The sequence below is a fragment of the Solea senegalensis genome, linkage group LG9 (genome assembly GCF_019176455.1).
Source record: "Solea senegalensis isolate Sse05_10M linkage group LG9, IFAPA_SoseM_1, whole genome shotgun sequence".
In the NCBI taxonomy this organism is placed as follows: Eukaryota; Metazoa; Chordata; class Actinopteri; order Pleuronectiformes; family Soleidae; genus Solea; species Solea senegalensis.
Window position 1 is genome coordinate 17450614 of NC_058029.1, and position 23444 is coordinate 17474057.

At 38.6% G+C, this 23444-nt stretch overlaps 3 protein-coding genes across 3 annotated transcripts; 2 read left to right on the top strand and 1 right to left on the bottom strand.

Annotated features, from left to right (window-relative positions):
- Positions 1 to 3970: 3970 nt before the first annotated feature.
- trip13 (thyroid hormone receptor interactor 13) lies at positions 3971 to 9153 on the bottom strand. The gene is made up of 14 exons (XM_044034849.1): positions 9072 to 9153; positions 8802 to 8873; positions 7906 to 8065; positions 7334 to 7460; positions 7109 to 7164; positions 6932 to 7022; positions 6756 to 6828; positions 6590 to 6653; positions 6412 to 6498; positions 6017 to 6123; positions 5714 to 5867; positions 5025 to 5137; positions 4837 to 4906; positions 3971 to 4746 (listed from the first exon to the last, which is right to left on the bottom strand). The coding sequence occupies exons 1-14, from the start codon at positions 9122 to 9124 to the stop codon at positions 4651 to 4653; spliced, it is 1323 nt and encodes a 440-aa protein (XP_043890784.1). The 5' UTR covers positions 9125 to 9153; the 3' UTR covers positions 3971 to 4650.
- brd9 (bromodomain containing 9) lies at positions 9149 to 14353 on the top strand. The gene is made up of 17 exons (XM_044034848.1): positions 9149 to 9323; positions 9770 to 9990; positions 10070 to 10207; positions 10290 to 10419; positions 10536 to 10593; positions 11163 to 11307; positions 11397 to 11507; positions 11662 to 11849; positions 12192 to 12324; positions 12530 to 12605; positions 12729 to 12824; positions 12931 to 13063; positions 13154 to 13265; positions 13376 to 13432; positions 13526 to 13631; positions 13747 to 13917; positions 14048 to 14353. The coding sequence occupies exons 1-17, from the start codon at positions 9275 to 9277 to the stop codon at positions 14146 to 14148; spliced, it is 2025 nt and encodes a 674-aa protein (XP_043890783.1). The 5' UTR covers positions 9149 to 9274; the 3' UTR covers positions 14149 to 14353.
- A 566-nt stretch (positions 14354 to 14919) lies between these two features.
- On the top strand, positions 14920 to 21348 carry zdhhc11 (zinc finger DHHC-type containing 11). Its single transcript, XM_044033450.1, has 11 exons — positions 14920 to 15203; positions 17859 to 18074; positions 18420 to 18598; positions 18710 to 18811; positions 18911 to 19035; positions 19146 to 19301; positions 19384 to 19514; positions 19596 to 19645; positions 19725 to 19788; positions 19887 to 19965; positions 20813 to 21348. The coding sequence occupies exons 2-11, from the start codon at positions 17859 to 17861 to the stop codon at positions 20953 to 20955; spliced, it is 1245 nt and encodes a 414-aa protein (XP_043889385.1). The 5' UTR covers positions 14920 to 15203; the 3' UTR covers positions 20956 to 21348.
- The last annotated feature ends 2096 nt before the right edge of the window (positions 21349 to 23444 follow it).

Sequence of the window (23444 nt, forward strand, 5' to 3'; positions counted from 1 at the left end):
CGGTCTGGGCTTTTTGAAAAAATAAATGAAAAGATTTCTATTTTCTATTGCACGTGTTCAGACTATACTATTGTTTTATATTTTACACAGACGTTCATATTATATTGTGTTAAATAATTAATTTATTTTTATATTGTATTGTCTTGTTTTTGTTCATTCTTATACAATAATTGTTTTCCTTCATTCTCTTCAATTCTTCTTAATCTGTCACAGTGTTTATTGATCTTGACGAATTACAGAATATTTAAATCCTACTTGCTCAATAAAACACAAGTTAAAATTAAACATGCAAATATGTAAAGGGCTGGTTTTTTTTTTGAAAAGGGATGTTTTATCATGTGAAGAACTGTGAGTTACATTAATTTGTCTATTGTCTATTGAAGGATTATTATTAAAGACACTTCTACAGTATTTTATGCAGGTTTTTATTTCCTTTAAATGCGTTTGTATTTTATTCCTAAATGTGTTTTTATTTTGAAAAGTATATTCCATAGTTTTCCGGTTTTATTTAGAAGTTGGCAGCTTGTGTGCCGTTGACTGTAAAACCACGCCCTCTGTCGGTGCAATTGTCCAACAAAAATCAACATCGAGCATACAAAATGTTACTTCAATAGTTTTATGAATCATTTTAGTTTGAAGGCAGATTTGTGACCCTGGATTATTTCAGTCTAGCAGCCTGAACATGGAAAGGTGGAGCTCATTATTACCACAGTTGTTGAGAAAAGTTAATTAAATCTTCCCCCACAAAAGCCTGTGATCATTGAACATAAATCAGGATGAACTGTTTTGTATTGTTAAAGAAGAGATATTTCTGTCATGTATTGTGTGTGTGAGGATAAACACAGGTGCAATTAATGATAACAATACGTGACTGTTAGTGTTTGCAGGCAAAATACAGTCATTTCTTTTTTGTTTATGGTTTGCATCATGAAATCGCAGAGGAACCATTTGTTTGAGGGAGAACACGCCGTACTTCAAACCACCATGCGGCGATCAAAAGCTCCGCAGCACTTTTATAGTTTGTTTCCTTTGGCAGGGTGTTAAAACAGGCCCCGGCTGCAGGACACAGGCCAAGAGTTATGAATATTCATTTACTTAGGCAGCTTCTCTGAAATCTGTGATAGTATGAAAACATGAATGTGATGTTAGTGTTTGGTAAACATCCCACTCCTGCAGACTGCATTCAAAACTAGAACAGATGTTACTTTGATCTTCGCATGTTATCGAGACATAAACTGTTATTATACGTCCGGTGCCAATTGCTCACTCGTTCAGTCAACTCACCAAAGTGCTGCTGTCATGTCAGGAATTATGGCCCATCTTTATTCTTTATTACCTCCACAGAGGAGCTCTGCCTGAGAAAACATGAGAGAAATATATTCTATGTGCTTTTGGAAGAACATCTTATTTTCTTTGAGAATGGAGGGCCTACTGTATCTCAAGTGTCCCAGACTCGCCGCCTCATACCTTGATGAATGTGGAGAGTGAGTAAAGGGCTCTTCCTGTCAATTTGTCCAACGTTAGACTCCTCACACAGAAAACACTCTGGGATCAAAGTCTATTTATGGCTGACAACACAAGCAGACATTTGCATTGCTCACTGGTGGCAGCTTTATTAGCACCATATTAATACCATTCCTTTATGTAGCCCAGCTCCTTCTACCTCATCCTCTCTCTCTCTCTCTCTCTCTCTGCTACTCCTCCTAACATCCTGCTTAAATGGATGACAAACATATGGCCCACAGAAACGTCTGAACTCAATCCGAAACAACTTCTCATGCAGTTTCTGACAGTATAGTTTAAACTGGGAACAAAGAGTTGTCTTTCTGAAAAGGCAACGTTCACTTGGATAAACGTCCTGGTTTATCTTCAGAGGCTGTCATGCAGATGAAGAATTGAGAAGCTCTGACAGTTTGATTTTAATGTACTCGCACAGAGCATGTGGATTTATTTACTGGCCAAATCCAGTACGCTTCAAAAGACCCGAGTCAACCAATGCTGTGCTACACTTTTAAAACAATAATCTAAATCATTATCTTGAGGCTTATGTTTAACATTTAGCCTCACGTAAAATGAGTGATAGTTTCCACGGTTTCTGTGTGCAGCTGTGTGAAGTTTCCTATTTCCTATAAGTGTGTGTTTAAATGTATCCCCTCCCCATGTGAATCACCACTGGCACAGGCAGCCATATTCCAGTGCTTTCAGTCGTGTACCTGAACAACAGTGTGGAGGATAAACATCAGGCTTTTGTTTTGTTTGGAGCTTTCTGACATTTTCAAACAGCTTGAAACAATGATAAAACCCTGTAACAATAAGGCTTTTGACTTTTCTTCCTTCTCGGCCTTGATTGCCTTTTAACAGCTGCCTGGTTTTGGAGCAACTACAGTCGAAAAGAGAAAAAGGCCTCCAGACAGAGCAATTATGGTTTTATTTACAATGCCCATTCCTGCGACTTTTCCTTTCCTCCATCTGCCTTTTATTCTCGCTCCACTTTGTTGATCCTTCATCAGATTAGAGGAGAGCTTCCTCATGTGATTCATCACACAAAACGTCTTTGACGAATGATAATTGTGGGTGCTAAACAATTAGGTATACAAGATACTCTAGCATTAAAACGGATCATTCAAACGCAACAATTTTGTTTCTCCAGTTAAATAAGGGCTTTCTGTGGAAGGGGATATCCATTCTGGGCTTTCTGTGAAACCCAGTACTTCAGAAAATCTGATGAGTCTGAATCTTTGGTTTGATCTCAATGACAACCCTTTGCCCGTAAAGTAAGTCAATCAACATTTCAGGTAAAAATGTGCTGAATCAAACGCCCAGCAGAGGATATTTTAAAAGCAGACAGCGATGTCGTTGTGTATTTATTAGATTATTAATATGCAAAAACTCTGCGTTTGCTTTCCTTTCACATTCGAGAGCAGTCTACAGAATCCACCTTTGAAGTGGTAAAGTGAAAAAGCTGCTGCCCAACAACAAACAAAGGGCATATTGTCTGAACGCAGCAGCTGACATGCAAAGCAGCGGAGCATTCACAGAATGCAAAACATGTTCATATGAACAATGGAGCCACTGATGAGTGCATGTAAACGGTGCATATGACAGATACATCTCCAGTGAAGCCCCATGAAGGAGCCTGTCTCACAAAGGCAAAATAGCTGTATTTGCTGCGTAAGTATCCTTTTTATTTGCGGAGGGGTTTTGGTTTTATTCAGCAAACTTTAGAAAACATCATCATCATCATCCTGTTATGTGATGCAAATTGTATTTCTGTGAGTATTCTCATGTATTGTCTACACTGTGATGATTATGTGTCTCATTAAAGTCACCACATAAAACTTAAGTCTCTCCTTGTCTACAACTGTATAACAGCATTTGTGCGCCACCAAGTGGTGGCCCAGGGCTGCCTGGGACAAACTTTAATGCCTACAATGCCTATAACATCATTCCTAATGCCATATGTGCATTATCTGGTTCCCCGGAGACGCACTTCTTTAAAAAGTAAAGCCAACATAGTTATAGCTTTCACTTCTCTGATTGCAAGACGTCTCATTATTCTCTCCTGGAAGGAGCAAACACCTCCCAATTTTCCAAGATGGATTAGAGACATTATGTACTTTTTGAAACTTGAGAAAATCAGAACCACCCTTAAAGGCTCCCTTTAAAACATTAAAAAGACTTGGACCCCATTCCTGGAGTGTTATAAGAGCTTACAAATACCATTAGATGAGGACTAGGATGCTAGTATTAGCTTTATCATTATTATTTATTTATTTACTTTAATTTTGTCTTGTCTCTTTTTCTGACTTGGACTCTGAGAGGTTGGGTGGGTTTGGGCACTTTTAATAATTGTAATCACTTGAATTAAGCAGCTGCCTTTTTCAGTATAAGCTGCAAACAAATGTATGGTTGGTTTAATGGAGAAGTCAATACAAAAACAGTTGATTAAACAGAGATGGGCCAAAAAAAATCACAATTTTAAACAATTTATTACAGTGTTTTATACAAAATAAAATAGCAAAGAGTGCAAAGATGATATAGAACTGACAATGGCAAAAGAATATTTCCCGAACAAGAGAAATGTCACCTTTTAAAACCAGAAGAGAGGACAAACAAAGCCAAGGTAATTGTACAACAAGCAGCTTGTCCATCAAAAATAAGAGGCAGGCACGTTATGAAAAAAAACCTTTAACACGCAATGTAGGAAACTACAATATGATTTCTTTACTTCTGCTGCTTCGCCTTCCACTGAGGCCTCGGGAACATCGTGGAACTGCTTCTTATTTCTGTCGGACAAGCTGCCATTTCCAAGAAACAAATGCACAGATTGAGCTTGTGTGTGCATCAATGACATTATGAAAGGAATTATTAAAGTTAAAGCTGCATGTTATATTAAAACTTTAAACATGGTGGAGACGAGAAAGTAGTAAACAATAACAAAATTCAAGCACTGGATGGGTATTCCATCTTACACCAAATTAACATTTGTTAAACAATGTTTCTCGTAAATGTACAGTATTTAACATAGTGCTGTCAAAAAGCACAGATTAAGCTTAAAAAAAAGACGTACGGGTTATGGTTTCTTTGAACTGGAAACAGGAAATAGGACCGAGATCTCATGAACAATCACATGTCAGCATTGTAATAAGATCAGAACCCATTGACCAGATTAGATTTTTCCTCCCTTTGTTTAGCCACTGCTCGCTCCATGGCCTCCAGAAACCTCTCAAGGGTCACTGTCGGCGACTGCAGGCAAACAAACCACATTAAAAAAAACATTGCCCTCTATTTTTTTTTTTTTTACCCATACTCTGTAGAACAAAACCATTTACTTACCCTCACAAACAGTGCATGGGCGAGAAAAGGCAACTTCCTCAGTGCTCTTCCACTTAAACCTTTGCTTTTTCTGGAAATGAAAAGAAAAACAAAACAGTTGCCTCTGGCTGTTTCAGTTCTGACATTTGATGTTGCAAACACAGCGCCAGCGACTTGGGAATTATTGCATTACAGGAGGCTGCACTCACACAGCAATGTTCCTCAACTTCAGACTGTGTTCAGACACCTCGCTCTCAGCAAAGCCCATCGTCTCCAGCTCAAACATGGTAAACAGCTGCTGCCGGGGGTAGATGATCTGGCACTGCACATAATCACATCACGCAATTTAGATCAACGCACAGTATTTAACTCAAGGGATTGCTTCATCTTTCATTGAAGCATTTTAAGTTAGTGATAATAATGCCATTTTATTGTTATCACTATGATCCTGAAGAGAACAGTGTGTGTGCCCGTTTTGTTACTTTTGTTATATTGATGATAACTTAAGACAGTCTTGTTTAAAACACTGGAATGCTCAATCAAATCAAACATACCGGTTTTCCCTTTAATGTAACAACACACACGGCAAAACAAATCATTTTTAACTACTCAATACTCCTTATACCTACTTATCAAGTCCAAAAATGAAATTTTATGCAAAACAATTGTGTGTGGAGTGTCAAGACATTGTCAAGATGCATCATTACTGTCAGTATTTCTAAAAAAAACAACAGCATTCTAATCTGAATGATTTACTGTATGAATAATTACACCTGCAGGTTGTAGATTGTTGTTCCAGTGTTTGGAATGTGACTAGTTGGGAAAACATTGTATTTTGCATTTTAAAAGATAAATATTTGTAAATTGTGAAGAAAAAAAACAGTTACTAGGTTATCACCTTCATCAGCTCCTCGAGGCAGGAGAGATAGATATTGTAGATGCCTTTCTCAGATGGGGGTCCAATGTACTGCTTGATGTCGGCTCTGTCCACAAATGCCAAGTCAATCTTCTCTGTCACATTGGAAGTCGTCAAGATCACAACGTTTGAATGTCTGAAATAAGAACCCACATGTCAACACAAAGTAAACCTGGGTAAACATAATACAATACAATAAATTAACTGTATAGTACATAAAGGCAAAGTTAAGCTTTTGTATTGGGGATTGGATGTGAATCTTGTACACATGCTTTGCTTTCAGACCGTTTGATCTGGTCCAGTTGGGTGAGAACAGAATTGACGACTCGAATGGCGTCAGAAGGCTCTGTTCCTGCCTGGGAGGCATTTCTAGCTGCTGTCAGACTCTCCACCTATTCACAATGAAGCAGATTATGAGAAAGTCTCAGTCAAAACAGAAACATGCCCAGGCAAGCTATGATAAACTTATAACAAAAGTAATAATATTATTTTCTTGGGAAAATCAAGGCAAATATGGCAAATATCAATAGACATGCACTGAATACAGCGATATCTGTGGCTCATATGTACCGTTTACATGCACTCATCAGTGGCCCTATTGTTCATATGAACATGTTTTGCATTCTGTGAAGGCTCCGCTGCTTTGCATGTCAGCTGCTTCGTTCAGACAACATTTTTACCTCATCGATCAGGACAAACACGAGAGCTTCTTTGTCATCAATGAGTTGTTGGATCTTTTGAAACATCTTTGTGACCAGCTTGCCACTCTGCAACAAAGACAAATGGTTAGCGAGCAAAATATTATCAGTTTCATGTGTTAACCATTAAAAGGGAGAGGGGGGTCTAGGTGTCCAGTACCTCTGAGAACCACTTTGAGAACAGGCTGTGGCTGTTTATCTCAACAAATTGGCCATAAGAATACCTGCGGGGGAGAGGAGTGAATGGTGAAAGATGAAAAAGAAAAAGAAAAAAAGAAGGTGCAATTAAAGCTGAAATGGTTTCACTAACATGAGAACTATCTTACCGACTTGACAGTCTGATTGTCAGCTTCTGGGCAAGAGCTTTGCACAATGATGTTTTCCCAGTACCTGGCGGTCCTGAGTACATCCAAACAAAAGGGGATGATACTGTTATTTTACACAAGCTTTATCTCTGACACCGTGGCAATCAATGAAACTTTACAGGTTACAGGTCATTTACCATGAAGCAGCACAACACGGTTCCATGAAATCAGGTTGCTGTCAACATTTTTGTCTGAGAAGTAAATTGTTGTAGTGACATAATCCAGGAGCTGGAAGAAATATGTAAGAAAGTTTATGTATACATGTATGAGAAAATTATGTAATCTCATCTCACATTATAACCGTTTTTTATTACCTGTGTTTTGACTCCGCTGTCATACACCAGGCTCTCCCAAATCCCATGGAATTCAGCTGTTTGAAAACAGAGAACAAGTCATTATCACACACATATCATACAGAATAGTATTCTGTGTGCCTGACTGATAACCCACTGCTTTATACTGTAAAATAATTATATTTCTATATCAATACTTCACATGGAAATACATCAAGTAAACAACAAGTGTTGGTTCACTGATACCTGTTGGTAACAGCCAGTGATTTGCTGCTGAAAGCTCTTCGTCGTCTTCCAAACTGAGTGTGCTGGGTTGATCCTCATTCAATGTGAAGATGTGAACAGACACAGAGGAGCTTTTCAAATCAAGGGGCTGAAAGGTAAAGTTAAATAAAAGGGAGAAAAGCATTAAGTTTGTCAAAACATATAACTTATAAATGTATAAAAATATAAAGGGCTGTCAATCTATAAAGTATTTCATCAAAATGAATCACATGATTGTTTATACAGTAGTAAACTTGTGATTAACCTTTTTTTTTAATATAATCTAAAAAGGTATATTTCCCCAGTTTTTAATATTCTTGTCAACATAGGACTGGACAAATAGGCATGCTTTATGCAAATATGTTCATTATTTGTTTGTTTTCATTTATTTTCTTGTAGTAGGGAGTAGACAGTTAAAGTGATTTAAGTTGTGAGAGCATAGGGAAGTGAAGAATGAGCAATGTGGTGAGTGTGTGCTGCCACCTGCAGCCAATCGTGTTAATTTTGACAGCCCAAATAAATATATATTTAAGAGAGAAAACAAAATGACAGACCTGTGTTACTATTTCCTCAATATCCACTATGGCCACGGACTCCACATTTTTCCTCAGAAAGTCTTCGTCAAACTCTGTCCATCTGTAGTTTCCAAAAACCATGCTGTGGCGATTCAGCAGAGCCAGAATGTGCATCCTCACCTCTGACAGTTTAGCGGTGCTGAACCATGAACAAGTACAGAAAAAGACAACATGCAAGAAACCAGTCAGTCATTAGTGGGTCAAAATATCAATTTGGTGATACAGCCGTCCTCGTGCAATACAATAATCGATACACCTGGGCAAATATTGATATTCTAATGAATAAATGAAGGCGCTCTAAAGTAAACAGTCCCAGACAGTTTCACTCACCCGGCCTCGCTACGTAAATGAATGAGGGAAACTTCCCCATGCCCCATCCACGTTCAATATATAGACTTTATGCACTTTGTTCACCATGTCATTTGTTGACATTTGTTTTCTTCAGTTAGACAGATATCGTGTTGTATCGATATGCAATGATCTTGCAATGTATTGATTATCACAGAATTGTATCGTGATATTACCAGGTACTATGTATCGTGTATCGTAAGGTGCCCTGTGATTTCCACCCCTAGTTATCAACAACAATTCATCAACCAAAATGTCCAGTTTTGTTTACTGCTTTTAATACTTGATTGAAATATTCAACACTTTCTGAATTAAGAGGGCAGATAAAGGCAGGCAAGGTAGATCACGCACATCAAAGGCAACAGCATGAGCAAAACAAAGACATACACAGATAGACATACACAGAGAGGAGAGTCAGGATTTCCCAGCTATTATTTTATAGTGCTTCATCCAATGACATTATCGGCATAGGATTCATAGCCTTCACAAGCGTCACAGACATGTATTCAGAGACGGTGTTCACCCACCTGTGTGATTTAACATGAACCTCCACGTTGATGTTCCCCACCTCCTCTCTGTCACCATCCATCTCCATGACTCTGCGAACACACCGTCCACAGTTTTAACAGCAGCACAAACTTAAGTTCAGACTCAACGAAAACGTTTGCGTTAGCAGAGTAGGCTGTAGCTAGCTAACACTGTTCTTATTCCATAAAAGTGAAACTTAGCCGCTCAGTGTCTACGCTGTCACAAAGAAATATTGTATGAACAAATGTTGAAATTAACTTAAAACTCACCGCCGCTTGTTGCTGCCAGAAAGCAGTATGTTAAATTCAGCGCGCTGATTCATTAAACCGGAAACACACCGTGTTGTTTGGACAAATCACTTCCGCCTGCTGCTAGCGCTCTGTCTGCTAAGGATTGTTAGCCAAGGCTACGTTAGCGACCAGTGTAAACATCTTTATAATTAATACAAGACTGTGGGCAGGGACACGGAGACATGGGGAAAAAACACAAGAAACATAAACCGGAGTGGAGAAAAGTCGATGGTACATTAATGCACCTTTTATTATCAGCTATTTTACACAGCTCTTTTGTTTCAGCTAGCTGTGTGTTAACAATGTTAGCCTAGCCCATCCAATGTTAGTGTTTGAACCTAAAATTGTTTTATATTTAATGTATTGTTAAATTCTTTTCTTATTTTGGTAAGATAATTCACCTTCATCATCCCCCATAATAATTGTATACATCATTAATCAACAACCTTCGTAAAGATGTACAGTCACCTTTAAACAGTTTGTACACCTTTCTTCATGTTCTTACTGCTGTTCTGATTTATATTTGATTGCATTTCGCTGCTACCCTTTGTGCAGCTGTGTCTATTTGAGTTTTCCCTTGGGGACTTAATATAAGTTCATCTTATTTTATGTTGCTTTACAATGTGGCTCCTGTGTCAACTATTACTTTAATTGTGTTTGTTTTGTTTTGAACGCAGACTATGAAGACAAGGCTCTTGAGAAGCCACTAAAGCTTGTGCTTAAAGTTGGAGGAAGTGAAGTGACAGAGCTTTCTGGCTCTGGCCACGACTCCAGCTACTATGATGACAGATCCGACCACGAGCGAGAACGCCACAAAGAGAAGAAGAAGAAAAAGAAAAAGAAGTCTGAGAAAGATAAAGACAAGTATGTTGACGACGAAGAGAGACGGAAGAGAAAGGTTTGTAGACATTGTTTGTATAGTAATTGTCTTATAAATAGTTTTTTGTTTTTAAGTTAATAGATCTTTCATCCCACAGGAGGAAAAGAGGAAGAAGAGAGAGCGGGAGCAAAATGAATTGGAGGCAGCAGCTGCAACTTCAGCCAGTGCTGGTGTGCCTGTGGAACCTTTCACATTGTCAAAAACAATTATATCAACTCAAAATATCAACTTAGAGGTGAGTCAGTGTAATGTAACTCTGATGATATGGTTGCCTCAATTCTTCATATGACTTTGCATTTACCACTTATGTTTCTCAGCCAGAAGAGAAGAAAAAAAAGAAAGAAAGGTTTGAGATAGAGCCTGAACTGGACGAGTTTCTGCCTGGTATGAAGGTGGACATAGAGCAGCAAGGAGACAGACCAGTCAGATCATGCAGAACACATCAAGGTGAGACATAACATTAGATTCCTTCAGTAAGGCAAACATTACATTCAAGTTCCACAATAAGTATAATAATACATATTCTCTATAACTGTTTGCATATTTGTGCTTGTCCACTGCAGAGAGTGAGTCCACGCCTCGACAACAATTGCTGGAGCACTTCTTACGTCAGCTGCAGAGGTAACTGACTTTGATCAATCACAATTCATGCAGATAAGGGTTCCCTCCAAACATGTCTGACCACTGCGATGTTCATGACATTAATTTAGGAAATGTCCTAAATTAAAAATTGCCACGAAACTCGTTGTGTACAAAGATCAGAAGTTACAATATTTCCAATTAACACAATTTTACTTTTAACTTTTACATGTCTCTCTGGTTAAATGTGATATTTGCATGCAATGTAATTCATGGTTAATTTGGTTGATTGATATAAGGTTCACAAGCCCAAATAGAGAAAAGTCCCTTTCTGCCTGTTGGCTTTTCAGTCTATTATTTCTATATAGGTATTATGAATATTGTTGTTATTATTATTATTACAATTGTTGAGTTTAGATGTGAGCTTTTTGATTCTTTAGAAGAGTTGAAAATCTGCAAATAGTGAATGCTGAATTAGGCTATATTATGATTTGTTATTTTGTTTATAGTGCCCTCATGTGGAGGATAAAGCGGTAGAAGGTGGATGGATGCACAAAATCCCAGCATGAATAAAATGTACTAATTAATTACATGTCACTTGTCTTTTCAAGGAAAGACCCCCATGGATTCTTCTCATTTCCAGTAACGGATGCGATTGCTCCTGGTTATTCAATGATCATCAAACATCCCATGGACTTCAGCACAATGAAAGACAAGATTAGGAACAATGACTACAACACAGTAACAGAATTTAAAGTAAGTATATCATGGGGATTAGGATTGTGTGTGTCATAAGGAAATAATATTTTCTGCTAATATCTGTTTGCAAACCTTTCGGCTTTCAGGCAGACTTTAAGCTGATGTGTGACAATGCAATGGTGTACAACCGACCAGAGACTGTTTACTATAAAGCTGCCAAGAAACTGCTGCACACTGGTTTCAAGATGATGAGCAAGGTAAATGTAAAGTCATGTGAACTAGAAAAAAAAGCACATTTCTCACTCTATAATAATATAATTGTCCTTACATTTTCTTTTTTATCTACACATTGCCCGTCAAAGTAGATTAAATAAAGTGTTGCTTTTTCCCCCCCTTCTGCTCTGTGTACAGGAACGGCTGTTGGCTCTGAAGCGCAGCATGTCTTTCATGCAAGAAATGGACTTCACTCAGCAGGCAGCCATATTGGGTGATGAAGACATTGCATCTGATGTAACTCCTCCGGAAATCATTCCCGTCCCAGTGGAATCAACAAAGAAGTCCAGGAAACAACCAGTCAAAGACATGAAGGAAGTGATCAGGTATTTGTAACCTGGGTCCAAACGGGCCCTTGAAAACTTTTGAGAATTGCCCTAAATAGATACGGGTCACCGTTAAAGGGCTTGCATTTTGTTCAAGAAAGAAGTTAAGTTGATATTTAGGTAAAGGTCTCCCTTGTTTCTTGCGATGCCACCTACTGTTTCATGGAATTGGTTCTAGAAAGTCCTTGAAAAGTTCTTTAATTTGATGTCAACCAAGCTGTGGGAACCCTGTGTAATATTTCACTTAAGTGTGAAATTTTGTTTCCTTTGCACCTGATACTGAGTGACACCGCCTCCTGTCAACACAATAATCTGTTCCCATTGTCACTTCTGTCATCTCAGTTATCTGTATGAACCAGAGGGAAATGCTTGCAGTTTGACTGACAGCACTGCTGAGGAGCATGTTCTGGCACTTGTTGAACACTCTGCAGATGAAGCCCGGGATCGCATCAACAGATACATGCCAAACTCAAAGGTTTTCCACCTTACTGTGTTAACATTTGATTTCATACATACTGTTGTTTTTTTACCAGCTATGGTATTATGGTGTCAGAGAGGTTGTTAAGCTCTGTTAAGTCATGTTTTAGAATTTGACTCAACCAAGGTGTCTGTGTCTGTGCATGCAACTAAAAATGTGTGCTTTGTATTGACAATATATTCCCTCTCATCTGTTTTTCCAGATGGGCCACTTGCGTAAGGAGTCCGATGGTTCTCTTCTTTATACAGTTGTTAATCAGCTTGATCCTGATGCTGAAGGTTTGCTTTCCTTTTTGAATCCTATTATTAAACATCTTTCAGAACCCAAAGTTCTGAAAAGGTCCTTACAGTATTAGTATATTATGCAATAATTATGTGTGATTTTATTTAATTTTTTTGCAGAAGAGGAGGTGCAAAAAGTGGACCTGAGTTCTCTGTCAAATAAACTCCTTCCTGGATTAACGACGTTGGGTTTCAAAGATGACAGGAGACACAAAGGTATGTCATGATATGCACCTTTTGATTCACTTTAATTGTCCCATCCAGTTAGCATATATCAATGTCTATGCTGTATAATTGTCTTCACTGTTGTCTTGCTCTGCAGTGACCTTCCTGAGCAGTGCGTACAACACCCAAAGCCTTCAGAAGAACTCCATCTTTCCAGACCTGCTTCCTGATGAGGTGGACATGCTCTATTCGGCTTATGGAGATGACACAGGGGCTCAATTTGCTTTGAGGTGGGGGAGTCTACGATTTAATATCCTTTAGTAATAATGATTATTGTCACAGTTTGTCACATTTTTCTTTTCTTTTTTTATCACTCTAAGTGTACAGGAGTTTGTCAAGGGCTGTGGCAGTGTCACAAAGCGCTGGGTTGATGGTCTTCTGGACAAGATGACTGCCGGCGATCACATTAAAGCTGTCAATCAGATCAGACAGGTATATAATTGATCCTTAAGCAAAAATAAGAAGCACTGAATTAGATCACACCTCTACTGGCCAATTGTCATCGGCTGGTATGTTACACTAATTATTTATTTACATTACAGAAAAGAAACCTGATGCTCAAACCTGATGAAAACAAGTCCAATATTTGTGATATACAGGTATGCTGTAGTTTATGAAATATTATACTGCTTTGAAGTCATTTTTGCAAAAATAATCTACACCTTGACTGACTCACACTTGCTGTTCTTCAGATGGCAGATAACAACGCTCTGGGGGAGAGCAGCTCTGTCCTGGACTTAATGTCAATGAAGAACTATCCTGACATGTCTCTGGATATTTCCATGCTTAACTCATTGGGTGATTATCTTTGTCTTCACTCCGGTTGCATTTACATGTACAGCAATAATCCAGTGGTAACGTTATTAAGCTAGTAATGGAATAAAGCTAATAGTTCCCTCTTTTTTTCAACCAGGCAAACCAGTGAAAAAGGAGCCAGGGAATGACGAGAGCCATCAGCATTTTGAAGATGCAGACAAACTCCTGCAGGAATTTCATGAGGCACAGGTTGACAGAGTTGGCTCCAGACCCTCATCCAACCTGTCCTCCCTCTCTAATGCCTCAGAGAGGGACCAGCACCACCTAGGTAAAGTAACTACACTAACACGGTATGATAAAATGTGGCTCAGCTCCTCACAGCTACACTTTCCAGGGTCATTTTCATAACAGTAACATCAGCATAATAACAGAAGAACCATGTTTTCTTTTTTCCAAAGGGAGTCCATCACACCTGGGTGCTGGGGACCAGTCGGAAATGGTTCACGATCCCTACGAGTTCCTGCAGTCTCCGGAGCCCGAGAGCTCTGCAAACAGCTGACCACATTACACTGTTCATTTGTTATCTGGGTGTTAACAGCACTACGTACTCAGTTGAATTGTTTGAATACTGTGGAGTCAGCAGGAGCCTGTAACCTGTTTTTAAAGACTGAAAATGATTGTACAGACTGTTTGTATTGTATGTGTTAAGGTTTTTACATAAGTGCGACATCTGAAAAATAAATGATGGCACCTGTATTTAAAAATGTGTCTATTGTAAGCTTTATTTTACAGTGGACTCTATGGGAGCAGCTGTTAAACCTGGGAATTTTGATTATTATATCAGAATTTAGAGATGGGGAACTAATGTAACATGAGAAACCCGAAGATACATGTGAACTATTAAAAATTAGCTTGTGAATGCAGAAGTATTAGGTGCTGCTCCTCTGTGTTTGCAGTTCTCTTTTGGGCTCATGTGAACAGAACATACTGTGGATGAGCCTTTAATGTCTTTATTTTTGAGAAAAAATTAAAACAGCTCTTCCAACAGTGTAAAGCAAGTGGCACCTCTAACAATGAAACTGACCAACATTGACAACATTGTCAAGATTATCAAACACAGTGTTTCTAATAATAATAAAGAACAGTAACAGCATGGAAAAAAGGATAAACGTCAGTATTTAAATGAAGATCTCAGCGTTCACAGATTAAGTTAAGTGTGTGTATGTTTCCAGTGTGAGAACAGGAGCCACAGTGAAAGGCTGGTGTGTAGTCAGAGGAGCGCTTCAGTGCGCATGCGCAGTAGGATAGTTTCCATAGCGCCGCGCGACCTGCTGAGTGAGTTGATTCTTCAACTTCTGACTCGCGTCCTTCGTCAAAACAAAACCAAGGACAATGAGCGCTCGGAACCGTCTTTACGGCTGCTTTTTCTCCGCTGTTCAATATGTAATTTTCACTTTTTGAAGCATATTGTGCTGCCGACAAACTACGTGGAACACCACAAAAGATGGAAGTGCTCGGTTGTATTTTAACAGGAGCCGTTTTAAAACGTTAAATTGATTTTAAATTACATTTAATTTTATGTAATTTAATAATCACCGTCTTTCACTGGAAAAAGTAAGTCATTACATACTATCATCCTTTATTATTGTTCACTGTACTTAAATTGTTTGTTTTGTCAGTGGATTATAAAGGTCGCGGTTCATGGTTAAAGCCATACTAATAAATGAAATACATTAAAGATTTAATTCTGCATAACGTTAGCTAGTAGCATTTGGTTCTGTGTGTTGTGTACTTGCATAAACACTGACCTTGTCGGGACTAGTAGTCTTTATGGAGACCAAAACCTGGTCCTAATGAAGCACTGGTTAAGTTCAGGCCTAAAATTTAAATAGTGGTTAGGTTAAAGTTAGGTTTTGGCATTAACTGGGTATGGTTATAGTCATGGTTAAGGTAAGGGTCTGTTTAGGCTGAATAGAAGAACTAATATAAATCGAATTTTCTCGATTATTCTAGTACTTGTTTGATTCAGAAAATGTTGAAAAAATGTCCCCAAACCTGAAAATGATGTGTTCAAATCATTTGATCAAAACAAGACATTTTTGTCTTGTTTTGTCCACAAACTGAAAAAAAGGAAATCTTATTTTAATTATTAAAAATTAGTTGACGACTAATTTAGTAATCGATTTATAATGGAGAAATCATTGCAGCAGTGACCTAAGCTGCACAAAACTGTTGGACCTTTTCTGGTGGGTGGTCATGGTAATGGCGAGGCCCTTAAAAGTGCACTCAAAGAGTAGGTGAAAGAAAAGGATGATGCTGATGGAGAGAAGCAGAATATAATCAGAGCAGATAAAAATTGGTCCTTCACACCACTCAGTCTGTGCTCGGCCCTTGAAAATATTGAATCCTTGAATGGAAATCCTTAAATTGAATTCAAGCTCAAAAGTTGACTTACGTGTCTGCAGTGCATAATTACTGACGCTACTCTACCCCTGTAGTGTTGATAGTGTGTTTGCATTCTTATCTGGTATTGACAGGCCTCACATAAGCCACATCACTGACCCATCTATACGTCATCCACTATTTGCTGAGTCTGTTTCCATTCCACTCATTCACCTTTTATTGTTATGCTTCTTTTCCACCCTCAAGTGTGAAAACCTATGTGCATTTTTTCAAATGTTCTTTGTGTCCATTCAGTTTTTATAACCATCGAGTTTTGGAGATTGCACGCGTGTATATTTGTGTACTCACATCATAGTGAGAACACAGTAAAATGATAATCAGCACATCTCCTGCTGCCTTTTATGTGTGTTCTATCTACCTTTGATCTGCCCTCTCAAGTCATTTCCTTTGGGAGAAACAAAATGCAAAAAACGTAAAATATTTCATGTTCCTTGAAGGATGTAGCAGGAGATATCGTCCACTGAACACTGGCACATGATGATATAATAATGAGAAAAGAGGAAAACAATAGTTGGGCAATGCTAACTCAGCATTCCCAACTAATGACACAACATGCAACTACGACAACAACACATAGGTGTAGTATTTCTATATCTTTTATGGGTCACCGCTTGGTTATAAGCATTATGTTGTTATGGTTACGGTTAAGGTTTTGGTTAGGCCGTCCACATGAATGGAAGTCACTGCAGAGTCCTAACAGGTACCCGTCTTATAAGAACTCAGCTTTAGCACAGCTCAGGTTGTGATTACAAGGCTTTTTCTCAAGACAGGGCTGTTACATCAGCTTTAGAGTGGATCAACTGTTTTCTGTGTAACAACGACCCCGTTATTTGTCAAACACCTTCTTTTAGTTTAGAATTACATTTTTCACCTTTACTGTTCTTGAGTTGTTGGCAGAGGTGGAAAGAGTACTGAAATATTCTACTCAAGTACCACTATTCTGATAAAATACAAGTAAAAGTACTGGTCTAAAGATGTACTCAATTTAAAGTAAAAAAGAAGCTTGTTTACTCAGAGTAAATTTACTCAGAGTACAAGTTTCTTAGTTACTTGTTTAATAAGGTTGGTGCAAAAAGGACAAGGCGACACAAATCTCACATTGTTTTTAATGAAAGGCAAACCTTTACAAATTAAAGTACAGACAAAATAAGATGTGTAAACACATAATGTATCAGTCAAAATGGGTCAAAGGTCGCTTTAACTTTCTCACTCACTCAGGGACCTTAATTAGCGCCGATTCACCTGTCCTCATCATTCACCTGCCCTCAGGTGCCAAAGGTTTCCAGTGCGTGAATCTTTTTCTTCTAAACTTAAATTCAGACCAACATTTTTTTTTACTCAGTAATGGATGTGATTTAAAATGTATCAAAGTATAGTACTTCCAAAAAAACATACTTAAGTACAAGTAAAATGACAAAATTTTAAAATTACTTTACAAAGTACAGGTACACAAAAAACCTACTCAATTACAGTAATTTGAGAAAATGTAATTCATGACTTTCCACCACTGGTTGTTGGTGCCGCTGTTGAACTCTGCTCTAGTTTTGTCCCCTCTATTCATATCAGTTAACTATTGAATTAGTCGCCCATGTTAACTACGCCTCATTCAGTCACTCCATTAGAGAGTGAACAGTCACTATCACAACAGCTCATTTTCCTTATTCATTTCCCCAGCAAGTGAGGCCACACACTCTGCTGGAGCTGTAGCACATCTGACACGTAGTCATGTGGTGGTTATGGATGTTTGACTCTGCTGCCTGTGTGTTTGTTCACTTTGTGTTTATTGTCTCGTTACACTCTGCCTAGATGAAGTGTTTAAGTCAAAGGCGGAGACGCACATCTCCCATGCAGAGCAGCAGCAATGAGCTGTTCCCCTCCAAATCTGCCAGGAGGAACGGATGGTCGTGGCCCCCTCATATCCTGCAAGTGGTAGGCTGGCTGGTGATCGGCTACCTCGCCATCGTCAGCTTTGGCATCTATATCCCTCTTCTGCCTCTGCCGTGGAACTATATCCTCTATTCTGTATCCTTAACACGCAGTGGAAACCTTGTTGAAGTGTGGCAGTGGCTCTTTTCTTTTCTCTTGAATGTGGAGCTGACATCGGCCTCTGCTATGGTTTTGTTCAGGTTGTAACAAGGATGCTTTTGTGTGGTGGACTGTCTGTATGGGCTCCAGTCACAACAACAACATTCAGAAGACATGATCACTGGTGTTTTTGTTACATGTTGAATGCTGCATGACGTCAACACACAAGCTATTTTAACTGGCGCTTCACTTAGCTGTTGATTTAATCATATTTCACACCCAAAATTGATACTGATTGTTCAAGTTAGCTGCGATTTTCCTTGACTCCTTTTTTTTGCACAGGTGACAGGCACAGCATTTATTGTGCACATTTTCGCCCATTTTGCTGCAGTTACTATAGACCCAGCAGATGCTAGTGTCAGGGTCAAACAGAGCTACTCCAGTCCAGTGCCAAGTTTTGATCGGACAAAGCAGCCACATGTCATCCAGGACCTACACTGTTATCTATGTGATGTCAATGTGTATGTACTCAAAACTGCGGGTTAACTTTATAATTTAGTACAAATTATAATTTTGTTGATCATGAAAAGGCAGATTTAATGGTGTCATGTTTGTTTTTTATCGCCCCGTAGTGGTCCAAAGGTAAAACACTGTATTGCTTGCAACAAATGTGTGGAAGACTTTGATCACCACTGCAAATGGCTCAACACCTGCGTGGGTGGAAGAAACTACTGGTGAGAATCACGTTTTGGAAGAGGATTTCAGTCTCTGACTGTATTAAACTATGTTGTGAAACCGTACTTGAACATCAGGTTTTTGTGTGTCACCTTCAGGTTCTTCTTCATGGCCCTGTCCTCCGCTATTGTGGGCGTCTTACTGCTTGTTCTTGTCATATTGTTCGTCTTTATTCAGCATTACCTGGACCCAAACATTCTACGCACTGCTCCACAGTTCGATCGTGAGTCCACAGTCTCTTAGTGAATAAAAAGGCATAGAAATATCTGATCATATTTCTGTTATTATTCTGTTATCGCCATCTTTAAAAGTTGTGTATGGGTGTTTCTGCAGGTATCCTGGGTAATGGGACTTGGCTGGTGTTCATACCATTAGCACCCATAGAGACTAGTTCAGCTGCTCTCCTTATACTGGCCTTCCTCACAGTGATGCTGAGCATTGTCTGCCTGATGTTGCTCTGTCAACTGCTGGGATTTCACCTTTACCTATGTGAGTCACACTCTTAGAAAAAAGACTTTTGATCGGAATCGTTTTCCTCAGTTATTAGTTCTCATTTCCCTCTTATGTTCAGTTTACAAAGGGATCAGTACGTACGATTATATAAAGGTGCAACACCGAAAAGAAGCTAAAAAACAACTTGAAACCCAAGATGCTGAAACAGATAAACCTCACGATGCCAATGCCCATAACAAGGACACACAGGTGAGTCCGTCCTTTGTCACTGTCAAACACTTTTTCATTTCATTATGTCTGTAAAACAAACTGATGTTTTCTTTTTTACAGACTGAAGACAGCTCAATTGATTGTGAGCCAGCTTTATCACAAAATTCAAGGTAGAACTTAGTAAATATAATCTTATTAATGCTTGTTTTGTAGAGTGTGATGATCAAAGCTATTCTGCTTTTTCTTCAGTACCTGCAGACTTGATAATAACAGCCGACTCGGAAGCTGGCTTTCAGGGTCCATATGTACAGAGGTAAGCGAACGTGTCTGCTTACACTATATCACCGTTAAAATGACTTTACAATCACTAAATGGAAAGTGATGTAGCATTCATTTATTCATTTGATCTAGTTGGAAAACATCAAGAAATCAGCAGACAAGGATACTGGCTTACAGTATGGTACAGAACATCCCACAGAGAACACAGGAGGTAAGAGTGTGATCTGTTGTGTCCATCTTATTTACAAAGATAAAGGAGAACACATACAGTTTTCTACAGCATAGTTTAACAAACACCACTGCTGCTGCTGTTCTGGAACCATGCAGCTCCAATTTTCCTGCATTAAACAGCTGTCTACACAAAACCGAGTCTCGGTGGAGCCATGAAACATCATTTTCTCTCGTGTGTTTTCATGTATGCAAATATGCTCCTTTAGGAAAACAATTATGTTACAGTCCCATCTCTGTCTTGTGCTTGCATTCGCAGTCACTTCGCAGTCTTCATCGCCATATCCCCTTTTTTTTGTTCAAAGAGTGTTAGGTCGCTTCACTTTATGATTAATTTTTTTGCCTTTATGTCCTGGATTAGTTCATTTTGTCTCTGTCTCTGTGATTGTATGCATTATAAAGCATTATTTGAAACAAAGTTTTTACACAGCACTGAACAAATGCTCAACATCTCTGGTTTTGGTGTATTTCTGTACAGTGCCACCTACAGGCCTGGCATATTTACTACAGCGGTTAGAATCTTTTTGTGGGGTTTCACTTGGATGAAGACATATCCTGAAACAATGCCATGTTTTCGGACAACTTTTTCAAAATGACAAAGAAATAGTTTACATTTCATTTTGTTTCTGTGTGGATAGAGCCCAAGTCTGAATACAGACAGAAATACAACACATAACAGACTGAAGTACCATAGAAACCTACATCTACTGTCTTGCACAGCAGAAGGGGAAGAGCTCTCACTTTGTGTTTGTGTTTGTGATATATGTGTGTAAGAACTCATGCAGTTTGCAAGTAACTTATATCTCTTTCTTGTTTCCTGTGTATAAAAGAGGAGAACAGAAACTGGAAGCCTGATGCTGAAGAAGAGGCTCAGAGTCCCAGTGTGAGGTCTGCTGACGGTGTTCCTGAGATACAGGATCCCCTTGGCAGCTGTGTCATTTCAAATGATTTATCAAGAACTGATGCATCCTGAACCTGAGCCGCATGGAGATTGTGATTTGTCTGTGTGTGTGTGTGTGTGTCTGTGTGTTGTATGCAGCCCGAATAACTGGGCCTGTTATTATATATTGTGTTTTTATGACAGCGGAACTATTTAAATCATTGTTTTATCTCACTGACTTCCACAGAGAGCTGATGTCTTTCCCCACGTGGTTCATTTGTTTATTGGAGAATGCTGAGGCTTTGAGGTTAGCCTCGGTCGGGCAGACACAGTACCTGTATTTTGGTATCTTCCTGAAAAGCTGAAACAAGATCCCGACTGAAATCTCTTGTATCTTTGTCGTTTTTACAAACTGTTGTTTCCACAAAGCTGTTAGTGTTTAGAGTCTGTTTTACATTTAAAATTAAACAATGTAAATACACACAATATTTGCACAGTTCTTGATTCATTATCTCTTTATGGAAAGAGATGCTGAAACTAAAAGTTCTAATCTATATTCATGTTATGCTCATATGTCTGGAGGATCAGTAAAAAGTTATTCGGGGTCAGACAAGGAAGGAAAGAAGGAAGGAAGGAAGGCCTGTGATTTGGCTGCTGTGTTTGGCAGTGCTAGGTAAATCTCCAGATACTGAATCCACAACATGCTCTACAATACTTAAGCTCCACTGCACCTGTTTGCTTTTGTGCTCTCAGAGAATGAGCAAAAATGGGCCCTGACTGATTACTCATGGGCACAGCAAAGAGAACTGATGGGCTACTGTAATTAATTCAACAATGAGGCAGGGTATTATTACATAATGCTTATTTTTTATTTATAGTTTTTTTGATCGTATATTTCTTATACACTGCATCACATCACCTACTAAAGGAGTTCATTCTTACCTCTACTGTATAACATCAATGGAGACCACAGACTGTCACACACACACAGGTTTTGAACAACACTGCTTGGACTTCCATTCATCTGGACAGCCTGAACAAAGTGTTATCCCTTACCTTCATCATAATGCCTAACCTTAACCTAACCACAATTCCAATATTAGTCCTTAACTTGACCAGTTCCTCAGAAATTAACTTCTGGTCCTGACAAGATCAGATAATGAGGAAAATCTATGCCAGAAAAGGTTCTAAAGTGGTAACAATTAAAAGACACAGACACACAATAGCCCCCACTGGACTGATCCACAATACTTATGGTATTTACATCAAAAGTATCATGATTATATTACTATTTAATAATTAGTAGTTTCTATCATCAGAGCCGGATTAAATAAATGGACTATACTAGGCAGACTGTATTTTTTGGGGCCCCCCTCCATCGATGTTATTTATGAATTGAAATCTGAAACTTACCAAAGTTACTAATAAAATTTAATTCACATTTTACATAGCGTAGTCTTTGGTTACGAGTTGGTTCTTTGTATGCCAAAATAAGTCACACCTTTGTTATCAAATAAACACTCTCAGAGGGTTATAAAATACAAATCAAGCTTCTCTTTAAGTCCCTTTCAGAACATTCACGTTTTGGTATTATATTTACATGTTATTTTACTTAAAGATTTGACATTTATGACAGAAGACTTTTTAAGTGCGTCTGCTCACATGTCAGGCAGCTGCACACTGTCACCACTAGAGGGCTGTAGACACTGACACTGGATGGATCATGTGTGCTTGTGTCTGCAAACTGAATGATATCAGAGTGATCAGTTTAGTTCTGTTACAGTGATCTTATTTGCTTTTTAACATTGTTTCTTGTTTTCCAAATCACCTATAGTGTCATGAAGCCATTTCCTTCTCCAGAACATATACTTTGACATGACCTTGTATGAAAACCACTTACCACTTTGACAAATGCCCAGTTGTTTTGCCTGTTGTGGGTTTTTTGTGTTCTTTTAAATCATGGAAGTGAACACCAGGAATACGCCAATGGGATCTAACCAGCCATAATTGTGTTGATTACACCTGTGCTTTACTGTCACCATGCAACATCAGATTTTTATAAAGCCCACAGCTTCAGTTTTATAATGTAATATTTATAGCACTGCCATTTAAAAATAATAATTGTGACACTTTTTATACATATAAAACAGTGCACTTGTACCCAGCTTTCACTGTTAAATGTAAAATGTCTGAAGGGACCAATGGCCCCCCTGGAATCTTCACATTATGAAATCTGGTCCTCTTAAAAAAAAAAGTTTGGACACCCCTGACCTACCGCAAGTCCCATGATTTATGGTCTTAACTATTACAGCCATTTTTCAGTCCATTGGTCATTTCATAATAACTATATTTTTTTTACTAATGACGTTTTCACAAGTGAGGTATAGAGATTGTTAGACTGGTTGCATCAGTGTGGCGCATGTGAAGCACGTTGAGCAAGAATATTGTCATCACTCAGTCATGGCTGCTCTCATCAAAGATGACCTCTGTCACTGAGCCTTTTCTTCGCTTATAAACTACATGGTTTTACCTCTGGATCCCGACATTTTCACGTTTGAGAGTTTGCGTCTACTTTTTCATCA

Coding starts and splice junctions, on each gene's coding strand:
- trip13 (XM_044034849.1), bottom strand. CDS start 9,124: ATGAATCAGCGCGCTGAATTTAACATACTGCTTTCTGGCAGCAACAAG. Junction 8,874..9,071: donor TCTGGCAGCAACAAGCGGCG/GTGAGTTTTAAG, acceptor GTGTGTTCGCAG/AGTCATGGAGATGGATGGTG. Junction 7,461..7,905: donor TTGAGGAAATAGTAACACAG/GTCTGTCATTTT, acceptor TTTACCTTTCAG/CCCCTTGATTTGAAAAGCTC.
- brd9 (XM_044034848.1), top strand. CDS start 9,275: ATGGGGAAAAAACACAAGAAACATAAACCGGAGTGGAGAAAAGTCGAT. Junction 13,433..13,525: donor CCAATATTTGTGATATACAG/GTATGCTGTAGT, acceptor GCTGTTCTTCAG/ATGGCAGATAACAACGCTCT. Junction 13,632..13,746: donor TTCCATGCTTAACTCATTGG/GTGATTATCTTT, acceptor TTTTTCAACCAG/GCAAACCAGTGAAAAAGGAG.
- zdhhc11 (XM_044033450.1), top strand. CDS start 17,859: ATGAAGTGTTTAAGTCAAAGGCGGAGACGCACATCTCCCATGCAGAGC. Junction 18,075..18,419: donor GGAACTATATCCTCTATTCT/GTATCCTTAACA, acceptor TTTTTTGCACAG/GTGACAGGCACAGCATTTAT. Junction 19,302..19,383: donor GGGATTTCACCTTTACCTAT/GTGAGTCACACT, acceptor TCTTATGTTCAG/TTTACAAAGGGATCAGTACG.